Here is a 23162-nt window from a genome sequence, read left to right on the forward strand (position 1 = left end):
GACTATGAGTAAGCAGAGGCACGAAACTGCCATCACTTCTGATCTCCTGCTCTCTCTTAAGGGAATATCACATCTTCTCAGGTAATTGAATACAGGAATGCACATGAGTAATCTCAGAAGGAACACAACAAAAACCCTTTCATCTACTTGCTTATGCTCTAAATCTTTTTGCCTTTTCCCAGTTTTATTTAAAATGTTAACTGCTATTTGTTTATAATTAGTTTTTTGCTCACTTTCAAGTGTAGCCAGCTTTTTGTTTTTTGACAGATACAGACCTTTACAATGTATCATTACAATTATTTATCATGGCCATTTTGAGAACTTCTATTTACACTGACCCGAGATCCAAGTACATTTGGAGGGTTTATAATTATTTCCTACTACGTTCATGGTAGGAGCGTTCTTCTAGAGAAGGACATGCTTATTGGGATTTCCATATCGCTCTAGATTTCTTGTGACACATTCACAGAAAGTTTTTGGATGAAAGAACAAAAATAGACATTTTCTGTCCATGAAATTCCAACCATGCCTTTTATATTCTAGATATTTAGTCTCCAAATACTAAAAGATAACATCTATCAGCAGTTTTAATATGTTGCCTAATTTACAATTGTGTTATTTCAGTTTGATACCAGTGAAATTTTACTCATATGAAAAGCTTATACACATTTGTCTTCATTTCATACACCTGCATTATTTTGGAACACAACTAAAAAAAGAAGGAACTAGACATTAATTTGATCTGACTTTCAGTTTATAAGCAAAATAAATGCAAGTATTGCTTAAGCCATCACCATAGCTGCACAGTAACTATTTTTACCTTAGATTGTCAAAACAACCAACCAACAATAGTCCTAACCATGACCAGTATTTTCCTTAAAGAACTAAATAGTTATATATTTTAATTGGAAAAGGTACTCCTGTAATCCAACTCATGCAATAACCTGGTAAACAGATAGATTTTTCATCACCCTCTGAAAGACTGTCACAGCCTGAGGAAAAAAAATCCAGAACCGGCCTTCTAACAAAAAATATGATGTCATCATCCCCAGCTTGGATGTATATATTCAGTAGGGCTGTGCAAAGCTTTGGGTGGTGATTTGATTCGGAGATTTGGCTCAATTTGGTGGCCAAACCTCTGAATGCAAATCGAATGGGGGGACCAATTAAAATATTTGAATTGATTTGAAGCTCTCTGAATCGAGTCAGAAAAGATTCAGAGTATTTTGATGATTCGGACAATCCCTGTTGGCTGCAGCAGGGAGCTGGAGCTGGACTCCATGCTGTTAAGTAGGGGGTGGGGAAGGGGAGGCCTGAGGGAGGAGGCGACCATGGGGGGACTCCTGCAAGGCCCCATCCCCTGCCCATTCCCCCAAACCCCCCATAGCTTCTCCGTGCACCCCAACTCCCTGTGCTTTAAAAAAAGCCCCCACTTACCAGGTGGTCCTGGGCATGGGGTGATCCCCATTTCTCCCCCCAGTGCCCAAGAAAAACCCTGGAACTCACTGCTCCTGCAGTGGCCTCAGGGCTTTGGGGACTAGTGCAGAGCCCATGTGGCGGGGGGAAGGGGGGATCACCCCCCCACCAGGAGAAATGGTGAGTGTGGGGGTTTTTTCAGGGTTTTTTTTCTTAAAGGGATGGAGCTGTGGCAGGAGGGGGCACCTGTGGGGGGCTGGGACAGTGGGGAAAAGTTGGGGGGCTCATGGCAGAGTCCCCCATGCAGCATGGGGCAGTGGGGATCACCTCCCCACCTGGTAGCACCTGGTGAGTTGGGGCTTTTTTTTTCCCCCCCCCGGGGGCGGGGGGGGGCGGGCCAGCCGTTGCCAGGCTGGGAGAGCAGGTGGGGGGTGGACCTGGCTGATTCAGTGATTCAGCGGCAGCCGAATCTCCAATTCAGGACAGTGATTTGAATCATCAAATCAAATCACTGTCCCTTGGAATCAGCCAAATCTGAATCTGAAGCAAATACTAGCCACTTTGCACAGGGCTGATATTCAGGCATTATTAGCTGGAGTGATGATAGCTAGGCAATAAATTCAAATGATGTGATATATTGTGTTTAATTTTCAGGTTTGTCCATCCTATTTTCACTTGTCCCACTACCTCATTTTCACTGCCACTAGTTCCAATGTCCTTATCCTCAGAGCAACTTCAGAAACAATAAGGGTCTGGTCCAGCTCAGGGTTTGTTCTTCTAAACAATGCAGACTGCAATAAATGACTGCAGGACAAAGCATGAATTACTAAGAGTCAGAAAAGTATCATATGAGGTTTATATAACTGAACTTATCCAAGAACTGTATAACAACACTAACAATAAATAAAAGGAATGCTGGTATTACTTGTCTCTGCAGTCCATGCACGGTATTTATAGAAATAGGCTTTTGTCTATGAAAGTTCATGTCTTTCTGAATGATTTAAGTCTCTAAGGGTACATGCACACATTTGTGTACCTAATCAACAATCATGTGGCTTACTTTAAACTGCATGATCACAGATCCAGTCCTGCTTGTGCAGATGTTGTTGGTGTTGGGAGCTGGACTAGGAACCCAATCTAAGGGCCTTGCTACACCTTACAATGTAAACTGAACACATGTTGATCAATGTTTGTGCTAGCTCGAGTTTGGAGCAGTCGCACTGCAGGCCAGCAGGGGCATGAAGGACTGAAGAGGTAAGAATCCCCCCATCCTGATCCATTCTGGGCTTCTACTCTGCTTCCCCTCCTTCCTGGTCCTAAGGCATTACTTACTTGTGGTTGTCCATGCTGTCTATCCCAGGTAGCAGGCAGGGAAGGGTTAACCTGCCACCAGGCTGCTGCTCTTCTAGTGCACACAGCAATAGTGGCAGCCAGTCAGGCAGTTTTACACTCCCTTGCCTGCTTCTTGGGACAGATAGCACAGGCAGCCACAAGTAAGTACGGGATGGGGGGTGGGGGGCATCAAGGAAGGATCTGGGATGCTGGGGGAAGGGGTGGGGGGAGACCGGGTCCAATCTAGGCCAGCAGGGGAGTAAAATGGGATTTCCATTTTTTGCCGGATCTAACTTCCCTGAACATCTGCACAGATTGTCACTTCAACCATTTGTATGTACCATAAGATGACCCCCTTCCCAGACTTCTGCCTGATTTCAGACTAACAAGTTAGCTCTCTCTGGCTTTACTGGAGAAGGTATATAAACATAAAGAGTGATATTCTAAAAAAGATTTCTAAAAGAGAATTTCAGCCAACTACATCAAAAACTGAATACACAATGGTGCTAGGTAACATGTAACACTACTTTTGGATTATCTATGTAATTTTCTTGTCATTTTGTCACTCACTTGTATTGATCTTTTCGAAACCCAGGCCAATAAAACCTCAGTAAACCAAATCCACAGTGTATGCAGATATTATATTTGTGCCACTAAGGATGCTTAAAAGAGATCTGATGCCCTCTCTGTGGAAAACTGAAGCTACCATTGCAAAGCATTGGCTTTTCATGCATTCTGAGGCAAGACAAATTCATTTTAAACAGTCTTAGTGGCATATACAGAATGTAATGTGCAATAAGATTACTATGTAGTAATGCAAACCAACTGAGGTGTAGACATATGATGTAAAGACAAGTTTATACAATACAGATGTAAACTATTTATTAGTATTACCACATCTAAGTGTCTGAGATTTTTAAAAAAATGACTTTCAACATTTAAAATAGAACCTTTAAAAGCTCTTTCAGTAATTGCAGTGGAAAGAGTACTAATAGGAAAATGTTAAACAATTCACATGTTTATTTCTGTTTTAAACACTCTGTTTTCTTACTCTATTCACTTTACATTACTCCTCCATATTCCTCCAACAATCATTTTTAAAAATGAGAAGCTGGAGTTTATGCTTTATTTATGTATTTATTTAGTTAGCAAATTGAGTATGTAAAACAGACATGGTCACTAATACTGCTAATAACACTGCCCATTTTACCTTGTTAATTTTTCCACTTTGGGGGTTGCCCAGAAACATGCTTTAGCATTTATTGTTGCAAGTAAGTATAGCACTATAATTTTTTGTCAGCAGTTGATGCAGACTACATATCCTTTCTGTCCCTTGTGCAATGAAGACAGAATTTGCAGGGAGTTTTGGGATTCATGGGGGGAAAATGTCTCTTGCATACAGAATGCGAAGTCTGCCACAACTCTAAGGAAAGTGCATAGGATACAGCTTGGTATTGGACAAAGTGACAGAGGGAATGGAAGGAACACAGTGGAATCATTAAAGATATGTCTAAGGTATGAATTAGATCCTATGGCCCACACCACAAAGGAAGAGTTTGTCTTTCAGCACCTAATTTTTAGAAAGCTTCATAGTTTATAGGCCACAACTGAGTTCCTTTTTGGAGAGTTAAAATCTGTGGCCCGTAAATCAAAGTTAAATGGAAGACTGAGGACTGAAATAAAAAGGCAGAGAGAAGATTAATGTTAAACATTTAAAATTAAAACTTTTAAATGTGTGCTGATGTGAACACACAACATGTTAACACTGGCATAAATTACACTCTGATGTAAGTTACATCAGTACATGGAACAAACAAAGTAGCTGCCTGCAGAAGGCATTATCCTTTTGCTTCACCACTATTTCAAGATGAAATTGTTGAGGGTAGCAAATACCCAACCTATATACTATTGTAACTTATTACCAATGGATCGTTTCTCCTGGCAGTTTGAGGAGAAAGTTTACCCCTATAAAAGAGCGACTCACATAGGTCTGTATATTGTACAAGTGCTCCACATTTACACTGTTATAAAATTGTTCACATGCCTGTATCACAGCTTACAACCCCATACCTGATTCGAGGAGTAGGAAAATATATTAAAAAATCCTGAGCCTGAAATGATTCAACCTTTGCAGGTTAATCTAACCTGGCTAGGCTGAACCAGTTTATAACTGTAAAGACCTCCCCTCTGGACTGAGAAAATGCAGGCACATGCCTGCAGTGGCTCAGGCTTGAAGCTGGAGGTGCTAGAGCAGCCCTCCCTTCCCTTCCACAATGCTAAGCTGAGGTGGGACGTGGCCAGGCCCCAGCAGGATGTACGGATTAGCCCAGGAGGGAATTGATAGCAGTGTTTATCACCCCATACTCAGTGTTTATTCCCCCATTAAGAAAGCAACAGAGGGACATTACCAGCTACCTGTTCATTCAGCACCAACCATAGCCAGCATGTGGTCTGCTAGCTAATACACAATCTCCTTCTCAGGAAGGCAGAGGGGAGGGGGGAATTCTTGCTTAGCAGGGAGTGGTGAGGGGGAGAGGAGGAGTAGCCTGCAAGTCTCTGGAGCTGCAGCCAAAGAACAGAAGGGAAGGGGTCAGCCCTGCTATGGAGCAGAGAGCCCCACCCAGCCCAGAGAGCATGCTGGGGGAGTCTGATTTATCTTAAACAAGCAAGGGGTCTGGGACAGACACTGCATAAGCCAGTTTGAGCCAAATCAGTTAAGTTTGATACTACATTCAACCAGGTTTATTTCAAACCAGTCTCAGCCATTTTCAAACTAGTTTATGTGCACTGAACATGATGTCTGTCCCTAGCCAAGGAAGCCCTTGGATGAGGACTTTTCTTATCTTTTTAAGGGGAAAAGTTTCATTTTTCTGATATTTTAAAACCTCTTTTCTAAAATAATTATTTCAACACAAGTATCATATTATCCTATTAAATGCATCATGGAAGTGACATGCAAATATCATTCAAACTTTGAAGTCAGATACTCTACAGTTAAGAAATGCCAGAGTTAAATTTAAATTTGCAACCCTAATTCAGGTGTCTGTACTTAGGCATCATGAGACTTGATGTTACAGAGAAAGTTTCTAGCAGAATCAGAAATAGATCTCAGCTTTGTTTGGATCCATGCCAGTGCCTTAATCATGAGGGAACATTCTTGTTCATTTGAAAGAACCCTGTACCTCAATTGCTATCCCTTCTCTAAGCTGCAAGAGGTCCTAAAGACCCAATACAGTCCATCATGTAATCATGAGCAACAGTAATCTTGATGTTTCCTAATTGTTACTAGATTGATTCTGCACACATAGTATTGTTTAAATCTATTTTTGCATGCAGTTTCATAATAATAAATAAAAAACAAAACAAGAAAACAAATAAAACCTGAAACCAAATTTGAACTACCGCCTAGGTCATCATCAGGGTTTGAAGTCACAATGGTTAGTTCCACAACACATATTTGTTGCGTGAGGTAAAAAAACAAGTAATGGCACTAGTATGTCACTACTCTCTTGCATATATGCCAGACCCTCAGGAGGTGAATGCAACAAACTTTGCCACTGACATACAACTATTTGTTTGTCTACAATGGAAATCTGGGAAGCAGAATTCCTAATTTCTATTCCAGTGGAAAGTGGTTACAATACTTCACTCAAACATGCAAATCGGCAGAATTCTTGTGCAAGGTCACAGACTGCAAGACAAGGGTATAAAATATTATGTTCCCAGCTCTACCTGTAAAGTCTTCATATTTGCTTGTCTTCTAAAGTTACCTCTTATAAGAAAGGCTACAAAAGTAATTCTGTTCCTGGCTCCTAAATTATCACTGCTTGCCAAATGGATGCTAATGAGGACATAGTTGGTTTTGCACTGAGGAGCTCCATGCCACACATTCCAATTAAAGCGCAAGTCCCTTATATATGAATCATTTTTGTGGACGGCCTGCCATTTTTATTGCATGAATCAGTTGAATGTGTAGCATGTTACCATTTGTTGAACAATTAACACAAGTGTGCAATGAATGTAACTTCTAATGGTCTGAGACTAGGAAGCATGCTCAGAGTAGCTGGAATATTCAAAGATTCTAGCAACAAACATGTAAACACTTCATTTCACTGCAGTTAACTCAGGTAATTACTTTGATTCTTTGGAGTAGATTTTTTTTCTTGTTTCATATAATTTAATTTTTTTCCCTGCAATACCTTGCTTGGAAACAGCTACCATGCCCTGCCCCCTCCCTTTTTTGTTTTTTTGGTTTTTGTTTGTTTGGGCTTTTTTTAACTGAAACTTTACAAAGAAATTAATCTTGTGGCACAGATGAATTATAGAAAAAAAAAATCAGGAGAAGGGGATAAAGTTGGGGAGAGGGAAAAAAAAGAAAACAGCATATATATAATTTCTGTAGGGTAGCCCTCAGGAAAAATCCTGAAGGGAGCAGGCTGACCAGCAGTGCCAGATTTAGGCTGAAGCTGCTTAAGCTATAGTTTAGGACCTCACAACATGAGGGGCCTCTAAATAAAAAAAAAACAAACCTGGATGTTTTCATTCTAATATGATGAAAATATAAATATATATGGCTCCACAATAATTATTCATATTGAGTTCATAAATGTGTGCAGAAATAATAATTCATCTTAAAATTTAATGAAAATCCATTTTCATGGATTTCATAGAATATTTTTATTGCATGGGGCCTCTTAAATGGGACATATTTTAGGGCCTCAGCATGTCATAATACAGCACTGCTGGCCAGCCTCATTTCTCAGGCAGATATAGATCTGTAGGAAGCAGACAGGTTCAGGGAGAATATCCTCAGTCAAGAGAGAAAAGGACACAACCAACATACTTTTGTTAATGAGCATTATTTCCAAGAAATAAAATCAAAGCCCTCAGAACAGGGACTGGAAAACAGGGCCTAGAGCAGTGGTTCTCAAACTTTTTAGACTCCTGGCACCCCTTGATAAATTTGTAGCACCACTTGATCAATCTGAGGTACCCCTTAGAAAATCCCATGACTTAGTTTTCACTTTTTTTTCTTTTCTTTTTTTTTTGACTACAGAAAAACAGTAGAGCAATTCTCCCAATGCAAAGACCTTAGAAAGACCACAGCAGGTCAGAAGGCTTTTAACACTATGGATTCCTATTTGAAGTCTCTGGGTTTATCTTGTGAATCATGTTTGTACATCTTAACAATGTTAATATTGCATGGCACCCTTGAAAGGATCTCAAGTCACCCCAAGGTGTTGCAACACCCTGTTTGAGAATCAGTGGTCTAGAGTTTTTTTTGATGCATGTGATAAATAAGTTCACTGGCTGTCAAGGTACTTGCCTAACATGTTCTGTTTTAATCTCAGTTTTTCTCCTGGTGCTACCTACCTTTATAATATATTATCAGATTTGCCTGTATACTGATACGTGTATTAGTGGAGTGCTGCAGTAAAGCAAGTCATTAAAACTTAAGTTTGGCAGGATTCTGAACCCTAATCTTTCCTACTTCTGGGGAGCCTCACAACTTATTCTTCATAATAGTCTTCTCTTCCTACATAGTTAGTAAAATTTAACTGGGTAGGTTACAATAGAATCATAGAATCATATAAAATGATGGTTCGAAGGGAACTCAGGAAGTCATCTAGTTCAACCCCCTCAAAGCAGGGGGTTCAAAGCAGGACCATCCCCAAGTAGATCATTCCACCCATGGCTTTGTGTAGCTGGATCTTAAAAACCTCCAAGGATGGAAATTCTAGTGCTTCGCTACCCTCCTCATGAGAAATTTTCTTCCCAGTATACAACCTAAACTTCCTTTGCTGCAACTTAAGACCATTGCAACTTGTTCTGTCACCTGCCACCATTTAGAAGAGTCTATCTCCATTCTCTTTGGATCCACTATTAAGGTAATTGAAGGCTACTATTAAATCCCACCCCATGAGTCTTCACTTCTCCAGACTAAATAAACCCAGTTCCTGCAGCCTTTCCTACATTCTCACTGCCATCCTCTGTAATGTCTCTAATTTGTCTACAATAGTTTAATTCAAAATTACAACCATGTAAAACTTGTAGCTTTTCCTATAAAACAGTCCTTATCTAACTCCTTGCCAGAAATATTTAACTAGATGTCCAATTCTTTTCACCTTCTGGAAGACTATTGTTTTCCTTTTCAACTTTGATTTACCAGTGTTGAGAATAAGTGTAGTCAGAATATTCTGTATGTGCTTAGCTAGTTTCAACTAGTCGATCCCTTTATGCACAAAAGTTATCTTCTCTGAAAGGCATCATGTAAACATTTCAAGTTATTCAACCCTACCAAAAACAAAGTTTTTCATACATAAAAGTTTAAAACATTCTTACTTGGAGAAACTGAACTTCAAATAAACTTAAAAACTTGATTTCACTTTGCCTATAACACATATTATATAAACACAAATTCCCCAAAGGTGCCAAGAATTGTCCCTCTGTTTTTTTAAATGATCGTGTGTGCAGTCTAGCTGAAAAGACTCATCGATTATGTCTACATAAACAACAAAATCCCTTAGAAAAAATATCTAGATCAAAAGCCCTGTCAAACACTGAACAGGAAAGAGAAATCCTGCTTTAAACATGGCCTCTTTCAAGTCTGAATTCAATCCCACAAAGTAAAAACAAAGGATTTCATAATGAAAGGTATTTTAAATGTCTTTATATTGGAACTTCACCAAAGAATTTTTTTCCTTCTATATGTTAAAGCTTTATTTTTCATATATATTCTTTTTTATATTGGGATAGGATTCCAGAGAGTGGGCTTTGCACATTAAAGGAAATGTAGAACAATTTATTCAGAATAAATCTAAGTTCATAGTGGCCAACTGCAATAATTTCCATTAAATATAAAAGATAATTTTAATTTTTCTTCAGTAGTAAGGGTATGGGGTTTCTTTTTCTATCAAAGATCATGCAATTCCCAATAAAAACATTCTAATAGTAGAACAGAACTTCAGGGTTCAGATCTTTCTGTACCTCCTTTTCTCTTTTTTTCAAAACACAAGACCAAGGCAGGCACTTGCACTGCAGAATTAACTGTCAGTAAAAAGAAATCAGATTCTGTACATCAGATCTATGTAATTATCCAATAGAATTCACATTCAAGAACCACAGCTAAATTTAAAGAGGAAACCAGGTATGCTTGAAGGCAGTGAAAGTATTTCAGGAGGGTTATTCCTAGCTTACACTAGTATAAACGAATTAGACTTCATGCGTTCAATTTATCAAACTCCTTTTAAGACAAATGTATAAAAGAGCTATTAGAACTTGAGGAGTAACAACATTTACCTCAAAACGAGATGTGACAAAATGGCAACAGAGAGCCACTTTCCCCATTAACGCTTATATATAATTAAAAGCTCCATATAAAAAAAACAAACAAAAATCCCAAAAAACAAAGTAATCATATAAATCACATGACTGGCATTCAGATTAGAACTTATGCTCTTTGGTTTCAAGGCAGATTTTACAGAGTATTTCAGAACTATTATTTCATAATTGAAACACGATTAGACTTTTGGGATTGACCCTTGTAATTATAGGAGGTCAACTGATCAAATGGTGCTTTGGCAATTGGGGTACAAATCTAAATTGCTAAATAAGTATATACAATGAAACATTAAGTCATAAAACACAAACCAATGCATACCGGTGTATTCATTTGGAACATGACATAAAACTCTATCATCGTTATGTGAATTTAAAGTACAACCATTTTTCCTTTGAATGTATCTTTCTAAAGGAGGAGATAAAAGTAGGTATCCAGGACCATGTTATTTGCCTTTGATAATCTATTTAGGAATTAAAAATATGTAGGTACTCTGTCTGAATCACTAGAATTAAATACTAGGCACACAGCAGTTCATCAGTGATGATTTCCAGATGTAATGATTGGTAACACAAGTCTAGAATGAAGGGTTACAACTACTATGAGTAAGTAGTAGAAATGGACTTCTCATGTCACTTTTTATCTGATCAAAATGCAATATTTTCACCTTCTATAATGGTCTACTGTAACTAAAAACTAGGGCGGAGAACAAGGGCAGCCTGAATCTTGTAGAGCGATGGCCACAAAAAAAGTTTTACCTTCCAAAAAGAATTCTGAGTTGCATAGGAACATAATCAACACATGTGCTGAATGGACCACTGGTTGACAGAACATCATTTCTGAGAAGTATTCTCGACAGATATTAGTGACAGAGTTTCTTTGCACATCAGCTTATCAATGAAAACTATCCCACCTACTGTAGAATCCCAAGAGAAACACCTCTTCCTGTCTTTTGTGCTTCCTTCTTCATGTTCAAATTATCAGGTCAGCACAGATGCATTTAATTTATATCTCCCTGCAGCACTTTTCATTAACCTGTCCCCAAAAGTTCATGCAGATTTGCCTTTTTTTTTGTTTGCAAACTTAGGAGTACTTTTCCTATGCATGCACCGCATTTTTGGCATGTACAAAACAATCATCGCTTTGGAAACAAGTCAGTTACAGAGATCCAGCTTAAAAAAAAGTTCAGGAAACAATGATTGTGAAATTGTTTTCTACTGGAGTTGTGAACTTATCATAAGGTCACACACTTGTGCCAATAGCATTTATCTTTGCTGTCACGCAAAAAGAATGACTCACCTACAATACAGCGCAGTCTTCCTGCAAATCTTTTTAGAACTGTGGCATCTGATTAAACTAATCCACATCATCTATGATGCCAAAATAAACAATCTCCTTACTAACAATATATAAACACTGTTCCTACAACTTCCCTTTGAAATGTCATGAAAAAGTTAAATGATGTTTCATTATTTACCTTGACTAATGAATTGCTCCATGTTGTCTTTGAAAGGCTGGAGGTGCTCTTCTAGTGAGAGCTGATAAACTTTTGCTGCTTCTGTCTCACATACTGAAATAAAAAAAAAAAAACAGATTAGAGATGTACTTTATATTGACACTGTGACAGAGACATTCATATTGCAGTGAAGAGACATTAGCTTATGTTAGCATAAAGCCAAAAATATTTACTGTTCTATGCTCATAAATATATTAAAATACAAATATTCTGATACATTCTTCTCTGAGAGCAGTTCTATTCAATTATATTCTATTGTTTTTGAATAAATTACAGACAGAACAGTTGGTCCCCAAAGTAATAGCAGGTTTGCAAATGCACTAATAAGAATATTGAAAAAGATAGATATAATGGAGTAATGAGTAGAAGGTGACTACAAAATTGGCAAATGCATGCATGGCGTATTTACAAAAAAATTAATTCTTGGCTGAATTTGGGGATGCTGAAGATGTTTGGTCTTATTTAAAACCAAGGTTTTCAGTCTCTAATCAGGTGCAACTTCTTGGACCAGTTCAGTTTTTCATTACATTTTTTGGATTACCGGAAGGCGAAGCAAAATGAAACTCAAGATGCAAAAACCATGCAAACCAGTGAAATGAAATTCCATGGAACAAGTGTTGTACAGCCATGTGCCTGATGTGCATATTCCTCCTTAACTAAGGGTACTTGCTGGAGCCTTTTGTCTTTTCACTAGCCTTTTGAATGATTCAAGAGCAACCATGTAAGAGAGAATCTGCCATTAGCACAATGGCTGTGATGAAGCTTCAGGGTATACAAGGTCAGTCTTAAAATAGTCTGAATCTTGTAGAGTTACAGACTAGTACATAAAAGATAGAAACCAGTGAAGTAATGCAGGCTGGCAAATGATGAGCTGACATCATTAACATATTTAAACAAATTGCCCAGGCTTTAAAATGCCATGAACCAAGCAAACTGAGTTTTTGGACAATGACTAACCAGCCACTATTCAGAGACAACGATAAGCTTTGGTTTCTATTCAAGGAGGAAGGGAATCTTTTTAAAAAATACTGCTTCTATCTAAAAATAAAATCAATATTAAGCACTATTATTTCAGAAGGTGTTTGCATGGTCAAGGTCATCAACTAATTCAAACATTGGAGATAATTTTAATGCTAGAATGAGCTTATTGGTGTATGCCTTACTAAAGTAACTTTAATACATGTGTTTCAAAGTCTAGCATGCACAAGGAGTGAATGTGGTATGCTTCACTTCAGCACTCCCTAGGATCTTCCCTTGAGAGAGTGAACAGGCTCTCAGGTTTGTTTATTTACCTTAAAGTATATTTGAAAACATAAATGCTAGCAGGCTTTTAGGGGGGGGAAATGAACATATGGTGTGTGCTATTTAATTGAAAGCACTAGTTAAATAGTTGTGAAGCAATTTATTTTAAGAGAAGTATTATATACCTGTGCACTTAGGTGGGCAGGCTCAGAAAAATGTGCTTATATGCAAAGTCAAACATGAGAATGGAATTACTACATCATATGTTGCTTTCCTGAAGTTTACAGAATCAGTTCATTTATTCACCAAATAAGAATTGCTGTAGGCAATTCCTACTGCTTCCTCCCTACTTTGACTGTATTATTAGATTATGCCAAGAATGTAAACTTTGTACCTCAAGAAAAGAAAGGTGAATCACCTACATGAATCCTTTCCAGAAATGGTCTCATACACTTAACAAAAAACTCTTCATCCTAAAAGCTCTCAAAGAACTTCACAAACTAGCCCCTTTAGTGGAATATGAGCACCAGTCACCAGCGTGTTATAACACCACACAAGACTCTAGAACAAGAATTGAAGGCGAACATTCAAACCAAATTAAATTAGATAATTTAGCACTTCTGAACCAGTTATGTGAAATGATTATTAAAAAGGTCCCCCATTCAGAAATAAATGACAAAATAGCTAAAAAGAACACTGTGCTCTGCCACATGCCACCATAACCATTCAGTAAGATCATGTTAGTTCTATGTCTCATTCCAAACTGTGGATTACACATCCTTCACAAAAGTCAAACTTTTTTTTTTTTAATTTACTGGTTGCAACTCAGATGACCTCCTGATATCTCAGTTAATTTAAAAGAGGATAAGCATGGATCCTCTGAGGATAAGTACCCAAAAGAGATCTTATCCTAAACCTATGCCAATAGCCTACAGCAGTCTTCCTTCAAAGTCTTTCAGGAAATGCAAAGATATACCATCTCTCATATTTGCTTTGGAAAAGGAAAAACAGATCTAATATTGTCATAATGAATGCCTTAATCTGTCTTCCTTTGTAGTATGCTTTAGAGTCAAGAAAGGTATCCTATGACTAGTGAGTTTTGGTTTTGTTTGGGGTTTTTTTAAAGCTGTCTCTGTCTCTACAATCCTTTTCTTTATGTGAAAGATCTAAAATTAGAAATGAATGATCTTTATAAGAGTCAAAGTTCAGGTTTGATTTAGCCAGGAAGCAAAACCTTCCTGAGTGGGAAAACTGAACTAGAAATTCAAGACCTAAAGAACTTTTTGGTATTACCATAGCTAGGTAAAAAAAAAATACCTTCAGAAAAAACTTCCACTATTCAGCCCCTCACTTTTTAATTCACAATGAAAAGAAGCTTATGGCTTGATCTTGCCCAGCATCTCTGTTGTGTGACTAAATTTGATAAAGAACTGATAAGCAGCCAAGAGATCAAAAGGAATGCTAATTCTGGGTGTGAAACAAGTGCTCAAACAACCCAACTCAGATTATGCAGATGACTTCGAGGTACCTAAACCTGAGTTGGGTTCTGCTGCATGCAGGCATTCATGTAGGGAGGTAGCTGAAGGTAAGTTGGTGGGGGGAAGGTGGGAAAGGGAGGGACTGACAGGATCAGGGGGCTGGTTGGTCTGGGGAGAGCTGGTGGGTTCCATTGCGGGGGGGTAGTTACAGGGTTAAAATAGCACAGTCCCAGGGCTGGAACAAGTGGTTGGACTTTCCCAGCCCCAGGCCTGTGTTGTGTATATGTGAAGGCAGGGTTAACTCATTTTAGATTTGGGTAAAGACTGATCTATAGTTAGTTCACTTCCTAAGGATAGTAGTAATGCATAGAGGGTGCACATGCACCCCATGAGAGCACTGCGTACCCCTGACAGCCAGCGTTCCCAGGTTGGGGGGCAGGCGAGAGTGCTGGTGCCCCCCATGAGAGCACTGCGTACCCCTGACAGCCAGCGTTCCCAGGTTGGGGGGCAGGCGAGAGTGCTGGTGCCCCCCATGAGAGCTCCGGCTGGGGAGTGAGCCAGGAGAAGCGGTCCCCTCATGGCCGATCCCGCCCTCATGGCCTGCAGGATTGGCTGTGGGGGGAGCCCCCAGTTGCTGACTGTCCAGTCATGGGGGGCAAGTGCCCCCCTGACTCAGGAGGCACCAGTCATCCTAGTCTGAGGATGAACTAACTTGAATTGGGTTCGCCATTTTTGGGGGCGATTTTAATTTTGTGAATGGCTGCATGAAGAGACATTTAAACTGATTTAAATGTAATGCTTGCATATATCCCCCGAGTGCTTGAATGTTACTACATATCCATTCTACTATCAGCAACAGGACCTAAGAAAGCCTTTCCCAACACAAGGAAGATCAAGCTGAAGCCTAGAACTACATGAGCTGTATCCACCCACAACAATTTTTTTTTTTAAATACTATGCACTTACACATAAAGGAACAGGTTCACAGTCATACTATTATTTGGAATGGAGAACTGTAAGTAGCCCTTCTCCTTACAGTCCGTCTACTGATGATGTCTGTTCACACTGATGCTGAAGAGGAACAACCATGTGCATTGAGAATGGTTTGGACTGCACTGAGAATGGTTTGGACTACTGAGGATATCTACATATCCAAACTTCAATAGGAAAGTATGCATTTCAAATCAAATTCAGTCCTAAAGTGAATTCAGTTCAGGTTAATGTTTTAGTTTTGACAAACTGAACTCACCCGTTCCTAACAAAAGCTGCAAGCCATGTGCAGGCCATTCAAAGACAATGGAAAATATAGAAAAAAGTGTTTTACTAGTTATAGAAAATACAGTCCCTGACATAAAAATCACTTATTTTAAAAAGCAATGAGAGGCATGCTTATATTATTGCTTGTGTAATGGCAGTATCATCACCTGCCAATTTAAAAAAAAACAAAACAATTTGGTGGATATCTTTTAGGTAACAGAAATAACATGTTGGTAGCTTCTGGCAGTCTCCAGTGCCTCAGATTAATGTGAGTTACTGTTTAGAATCACGGACTACCTAAACAGCACTGTTAGACATAATGCTCATCTGTCATGTTCTATAATGTTTCACTGGAGTCTAAAAACCTCCGTCTTGCTGAGCTGTTATGACTCTTCAGCATGATTAAAGGAAGCAGAGTGCTGAACATATGATAGGAGTACAAAAATTAGGGACAGTTATCAGTATTGCTGCTTGCCCATATTTCTGAGTGAATGAGTAAAACACTGCATAACTGTGTCTGACTTTAATACTTCTTTATAAATTTCTTAGCAATACAAGTAAAGTATATGAGCTGCATGCGTGCATGCATGTATGCAATACATGTAATACATGATATAAGAATGCAAACTGTTTGTTATACACCTGGTAAAAAACTAATTTTAGCCCAGTGACGGTCCTGTGGGTGGGAACAATGCAGCCATGGGGCTGTGCTGCCAACACATATATGCTTCTGTGAAGCTAAGTTAATCTAATTTTGATCTAAGTTAGTGGACCTACTTAGGTCCACTAACTTAGATGAGGTGTGCCATTTTGGGGTGATTTTATGCCCTCTGTATGCCTCTACAATTAGGCCTGTAAATTTAGATCAGCCTAGCCTAACCCTGATAAGGTTGATCTAAATGTAATGCCTGTACATATCCACAGGCAACATATATAAAAATGAATAAAAAAGGTTCAATTTTGTGGGTACAAGCAACACAGATGGGGTCACATACCACTGAAACTGATAGCCTCAAAAGGTCAGCTCAGAGGCAGCTAAGGAATGAATAGAATCACAACATGAATTATGTTCTCATTTATCAGGTAGGCTTTACCAGGGGTGGATCTAGATGGGGTATGGCAGCCTGGTTACAACCCCCTTTAGCTACACTGCACATGAGCTCTCAATGCTGGTCAGGCCAGATTCCCTGCTTTCATGCAGCTCTAGAGACCAGCCACTGCTGCTTGGCCTCTCCTTTCCCTGCTGCTGAATTCAGTGGAGTGGGGGGGAGAAGTAGGTGAAGAATGAACAGCAGTAGTCCCAATCTCCCATCTCCCACTCCCACCAGGGCTCCAGAGCCAGGTGAAAGCAGGGACTCTGGCGAGATTTGCAGAAATCAGTTGCTGAGCTCAGAATTCACTGCTCACATGGAGCTCCAGTGGAAGCCTAACACTGATCAGGCAGTGCGTTCAGAGCTCATTATGCATGCGCAGCACAGCAAAAATATGGGGGTGTACCCTCCCTGGACTCCCTACTAGGTATTGCCATTTCTAATTTCTAAGAATCTAGATAAAGGAATAAATAATAAAGAATGACATATATGCAGCTTCGTGAGCCAACAGATTTGAAAAGCTGTTGGTCTGGCATCATACCACTGGCACTTTATAAGTATTATAGACTAAGAAGGTCAGAATCTGAAAGGAAGGGGGAAGAACTTATAGTGATTGAATAAACAAGAAAATTACAATACTGAAGATCAATGCTTCATCTAATTTTGTATGTTGCCTCATGTGCTTCAAAGAACTGCATACAAACATCATACTGTATGATGATACTTCTTCTTAACCTCCAGGCAATTTGTATTAGAAGCATAATGATTATTAATGCCCCTTCATATAAGCATCTCTCTCATTGAACTCTAATGCTTGTCTAAATATTAAGTTTCCTGGGCAATTCATTAAGTATTCTATGTATACTACCATGTGTGAGAGATTAGAACACTTAAAAGCAATAAAGGACATATATAAACAAATGTTCATAGGAAGTTCATAGGAAAGTAGAGTTAGAAGGGACCTCACAAGGTCATCTAGTCCAGCCTCCTGCTCAAGACAGGACCATTCTCGACTAAACCAGCTCATCTAGCCTGCTCTTGCAAATTTCCAAGGATGGAGATTCCAGAACTTCTTTGTTTTAATGATTAACTGCCCCCATAGTGAAAAGATTCTCTCTAATTTCCAGCCTAAATAGCCTCGCCTGCAGTTTGAAGCCATTACTCTGTCGTGATTTCTACAGTCACAGAAAATAGTCTATTTCCATACTCTTTATAATCACTGTTCAGGTATGTGAAGACTGGTATCAAATCTTCCTTAAGTTTTCTCTTAGCCAGACTACATAACCTAGGTCTTTCAGTCCTTCCTCAGAAGTTATGTTTCCCAGATGTCTAATCATGTTTTGCCTTCTGCTATACTCTTTCCAATTTACCCATTAAATTCTTAAAGTGTGAGGCCCCAAACTGGACACAGTGCTCCAGGTGAGGCCTCACAGTTCCAAATAGAATGGAAGAACCACTTTCCTTAATTTGGAAGCGACACTCTTGTCAACAACTCAGTATGCTGTTGGCTTTTTTTTGCAATTAGAACACAATGTTGGCTCATATACTGCTTATTCATATACACTGTAACCCACAGGTCTTCTCTCCAGTAGTGCCACCTAATCAATCGTTTCCCAGTTCATATCGCCCACTGTGATTCCAGTGCATGCAATTATTCTATCCCAGTTGCAGGACTTTGGACTTGCCCATGTTGAATTTCAACTGGCTGACTTCAGACAATTTCTCCAGTCTACTGGCCCTACCCACCAGAGTATCGATAACTCCACCCAACTTGGTGTCATCTGCAAATTTGCTAAGTGTGCATGCAATCCCATCCTCCAAATCATTAATGAACAGTTAAACAGTATTGGACTCAGAAAAGACCCCTTGGGAGCCCTACTTGATACCTCCTCCCAACTAGACATTGAGCCATTGATGGCTGCTTTTTGAGCATGAGGATCTAGCTAGTTATGTATTCACTTTATAGTATTCCATCTAGTCTGTATTTCCTTAACTTATTAATGGGAGACAGTGTCAAAAGCCTTCCTGAAATCAAGATATTTTTCCCCCATCCACAGAGCCAGTCACCTTATCATAGAAAGAAGTCATAGACCTGACTATAGGAGGAAAAGTCATAAAGTAAATGAAAAGAACTCTACCTCACTTTTATGGCAGGGTAAGATCATGCTCTCAGGCATTCTCTCTATTAACAGCTTTTAATTAGAAGACATTTCAAGAGAAGTACTTCAGTGTAACTGTTTATTTAAGCAGCCCTAATAATACTTACCCTATATTTTTTAAATGGTCTGAATCAGCATCAGAATATATTTCATAACTTATTTTGTAGAAGGTAAGTGGTATCAGCGTACTTTGCAGTTTCATTAATTTTAAAATATCCAAAAATATGTTTCCTTGCCTTTGGGCACCTAAAGTAAGTATTCATACCCACACCAATTTTGTAATTAGCTATTGAATTAGTTTACTTTATTTACCAGTGACTGGACTGTTATTCTCAGAATGCCTAATATACTAATTTTCATCTAAAAAGACCTCTATATGTTTAAATGCTCTATACACATTTACAAATGAGTTTGTGTTAGAGCCAGGAATAGAACAACAACTTAGACTAGTTATAGCTTGACCTGAAAATAATTTAAAATTTCTCTATAAGGACAAAAACAAAATTACTTCCCAAGGTCAATGCCTACAGGACAGTAATTGCAAAAAAACAAAACCAGAATAAGCAGAATCTGTGAAACATTACAGAGCATGACAGAATCCTAACGGTTAGGGTATTTTCCTGGGATGAGAGAGTTTTGGGAGATGGTTCCTTGGCCCAGGACTATTTCTGTTGCCTAGGGAAGTCCTTGAATCTTCGTCACTGGAGATTTTTAAAAGTAGGTCAGGTGAACCAATCATTCCTAAATGATAATTAGGTAAACATTATGTTAATTTGGGGTGTGGGGATGGATTGAGTGATCTATTAAAGTCCCATCCATTCCCATTTCTCCATTTCCCAGAATGAAAGAAAATTGGCAATTCAAGTACTATTTAACCTGGGTGCGTATGTAATGCAAGCACAAACTGAAATGCACGCAGATTTCAATGGGCATCTCTATTTCACTTGCTGTGCAATGCTTGGCAAATTCACCAAGAATGACCCTTCATTTCCTCTACCATCAACTGGAGAAAGGCATCATGCACTGTAGAGAGAGGTGTAGGTCACATCAGGAAGAAAATGAGGTAGATTTGTACCTTATTATAGAATCATATCACATTAGGGTTGGAAAGTACCTCAGGAGGTCATCTAGTCCAACCCTCTGCTCAAAGCAGGACCATCCCCAACTCGATCATCCAAGCCATTTTATAAACTGATGAAATCAGGGATTTCAAAAGCATAAGCTTTTGTGAGCCTGGAGGCTGTTGTCAGAAATCAGTGGTGCTCTTGAAAATTTATGCAATATTAGGTGAAAACCTGTTTTCACAAATATTTACCTATCTATCTATCTGGGAAGATCAGGTGTAATTAACATTGTAATTTAATGCCAACCAATCGCACACAGCCGGTATGTGTTATATATATTACACACACATTCCAGCAGCACTGGTTGTATGTGATACTTGGCATTACATTTGCTTAAGTGACTCATAATGAATAAAAAAATGTCCAGATTATCTTTTTAATACAACAACAAATGGATCACACAAAATAAATTAAAAACTTACAAAGCAAATATTAAAAATCCCAATATAGATACACATTATATTGTTCCTAGGTGATGAATAAGCTGCAAACCAGCTTCCCTGAGAACAGCTTGTATTCTGAGTCAATAAAAGGGAAACAAACAAATAGCTGCCCCTGGATACCCCAACCCTATTTCAAGATTATTGAAATAGGTAAGATTATTCAGTGAGATCTTATCTAAATTAGTGCGGACTGAATCCACATTTTCTGAATGGATCCACTGTCTCCAACCTAGGTATAGCACAATATTTACTCCCATTGACCACCCAACATGACTGCCAGCGAATACCATTTCCTCACTGACAATGTACGGATTTTCCCAGATGGACACATTTTGAAAAATTCCTTCCTATAATACAAGGGGGTTACACTCCTTCCTTTTCTTCCCAGCATAACTGGTTGGAACCAAGGTGATTATCTACTGGAATGCAACCCTTTGCATTAGTAACTAATTATTTGCTAATTCTTTACTAAATGACAAATTCCAAAGAATTATCATAGTTGAAAACTCAGGACTATTAGCATGAATATATACAAAATTGCTCTGAAACATGGAAAGTTTCAGTCCTCTTCATCATGAGTCATTCTACTGTGTCAGGGTAGCATATAAAATATGGAAATAAAATTAACTATTTTCTTAAGTATACATCAGCATTTTTCTTCAGGTTTCACACCAGATGCAATGCAACTACAATTTTAGTTACTTCTGTAACTCTGCTTAAGCCACAACATACTTTCAAATGAACTAGAAACTAGAATTTTAGCTACTAAGTCAGAATTATTACTTAAGTATTTGAAAATTGTACCGTGTATATTGCAAGTACTATTATGATTGTGTATGATGGGATTTGAGTATGTAATAATAATTAAAAAACCCATATATTACTAAGTTACTTAGCAAAGAACATGAAAAGTATCCATATTTTAGACCAGATCCTCACCCTCTCTGTGTAGGGACAGAAATTATACATAAACCGGTATAAGTGATTGGAAACCAGTTCAAATCTCTAATGCAACAGAAGTTCAGTGCACACAATCCACTTTCAAAATGGCTGAAACTGGTTTAAGATAAACCTCTTATGGATGTGGTATCAGATTGAACTAATTTAGGTTAAATAGGTTTATTGAACTTCTTTCCCAGATCCCCTCCAGATTTAAGTTAACTCACAGTCCCCCATCCTAGGATGCTTTGCACCTCCCCTGGAAACCTCCCTCACAGGATGAGTAGGCTAGCCTTGACCCAAGCTATCTGCTCCAGCCAGGCAGGGAGATATGCTCTAGCACCCACCCTGGCTTCCGGCCTGGGCCACTACAGGCACTTGACTGTATTTCCGGAATCTAAACAGAATGTCTGTCCACTTGCTTATCAGTTCAATTTACACAGCTTAGACTAACCCTTGAAGATTGAATCGATTCAGCCATGGGCTTTTTGACTGTTTGTACTTAGCCTCTGGGTGCACCTACATGTGTGCTTTACTGTGGAGTAGACTAATTAGCTCTACACTAAAGCGTCACAGTCCATGTGTGCTGGTATTAAGGTACAGTAGATTAATTAACTCCACCATAAAATAGTACTGCCAGCAACATTACTATTTTATGGCAGAATACTTATGTGCAATCAAATGCACATGCAGACTGTGACAAGGGCTGGCTGGGGCATGAGGGTGCTAAAGTGTGGGGACTGCTTGCTGGCTAGCCCCACACTGGACCTCCCTCATGCCACAGCCGGCCCCTATGCCCCTGATGCCACCACCCAGACCCCAGCTCGAACTGCTATGGTCTTGGCTGCACATTTAATTGCTGCACCTGGAAGCAGCTGACTGTCATGAACTGTGCTGGAGTTTATATCATTGCATGAACTGCTCATGTAGATGCATCCTCTGACTGCTGCTCTGCTCCATTCTCCTGCCTGACTGGCTGCTCTGCTTTCTGTTCTCTGGCCTACACTCCCTGTCTAATCTGCTGCTCTTGTTTCTGCTCTCTGCACTTTGTCACTGCACTGCCTGTTCCCTCCTCAGTCTGCTGTGTGCTGCACAGAGTCTGCCCCTGCCACTTGTGGCATGTATGATGTAGGCTAACCCTATTTTAGCGCATCATTAAAATCTTGTTGGTCTGGAAACTACAGAAATAGCCTGAAATCAAGCTGTTAAGATTTATAGAATTTTCCAATTCCAAATGTGTTTATTTCCATGACCTTGCTTTGCCTGATCTGGTACTTCCATAAGTCAAACTTTTTATATAAAATAGTTAACTGACATATTTCAAACTTTTACATAACTTTGGATCAAGTTTTGTCTTGTCCCTAGTTTAATGTAGCGATTGTTTATTTATTAAGAGGTTGAACAATAAAATTGATAAGGGCTGTTTAATAAAAAGGGAAAAAATAGAAAATATGATTCACCAAATAAGAATGTTGTAAGTGTTCACTCTTTTAGTGACATTTTGTAGCAATATAAGTAGCCCAGAACTTTACTGGGCTTTTAATATTAAACACCAAAGTTATTTAAAGCATGAGGAATGCTCCACTCCCCACCCCCGCCTTTAAAAACCCAAACACCATTTAGAATAGCAATTTTCCAGATTTACTAGACACAACTCGTATCTCTCGGAAATATAAAGTGAATCTCTGCTAATCTCTTCATATATCTTTTTTTAATAAAATGACATAAAGAGATGACCGGCTGTTTCTTGGATTCAATGTATTCAAATCACTGAGTATTTTGGTAATTATAATATTCAACAGCATGTTCACTGAGGAACTCTTTCC

At 38.9% G+C, this 23162-nt stretch overlaps 1 protein-coding gene across 1 annotated transcript in view; it reads right to left on the reverse strand.

Moving 5' to 3' along the window:
• LOC102376305 (formin-2-like) overlaps positions 1–23162 on the reverse strand; it is a 229334-nt gene that overhangs the window by 51567 nt on the left and 154605 nt on the right. The window contains exon 13 of the mRNA XM_014523760.2: positions 11565–11657. Within this exon, the coding sequence (XP_014379246.1) occupies positions 11565–11657 (93 nt within the window). The remainder of the gene's footprint in view (positions 1–11564; positions 11658–23162) is intronic.

Source organism: Alligator sinensis, unplaced genomic scaffold, assembly GCF_000455745.1.
Source record: "Alligator sinensis unplaced genomic scaffold, ASM45574v1 scaffold127_1, whole genome shotgun sequence".
In the NCBI taxonomy this organism is placed as follows: Eukaryota; Metazoa; Chordata; order Crocodylia; family Alligatoridae; genus Alligator; species Alligator sinensis.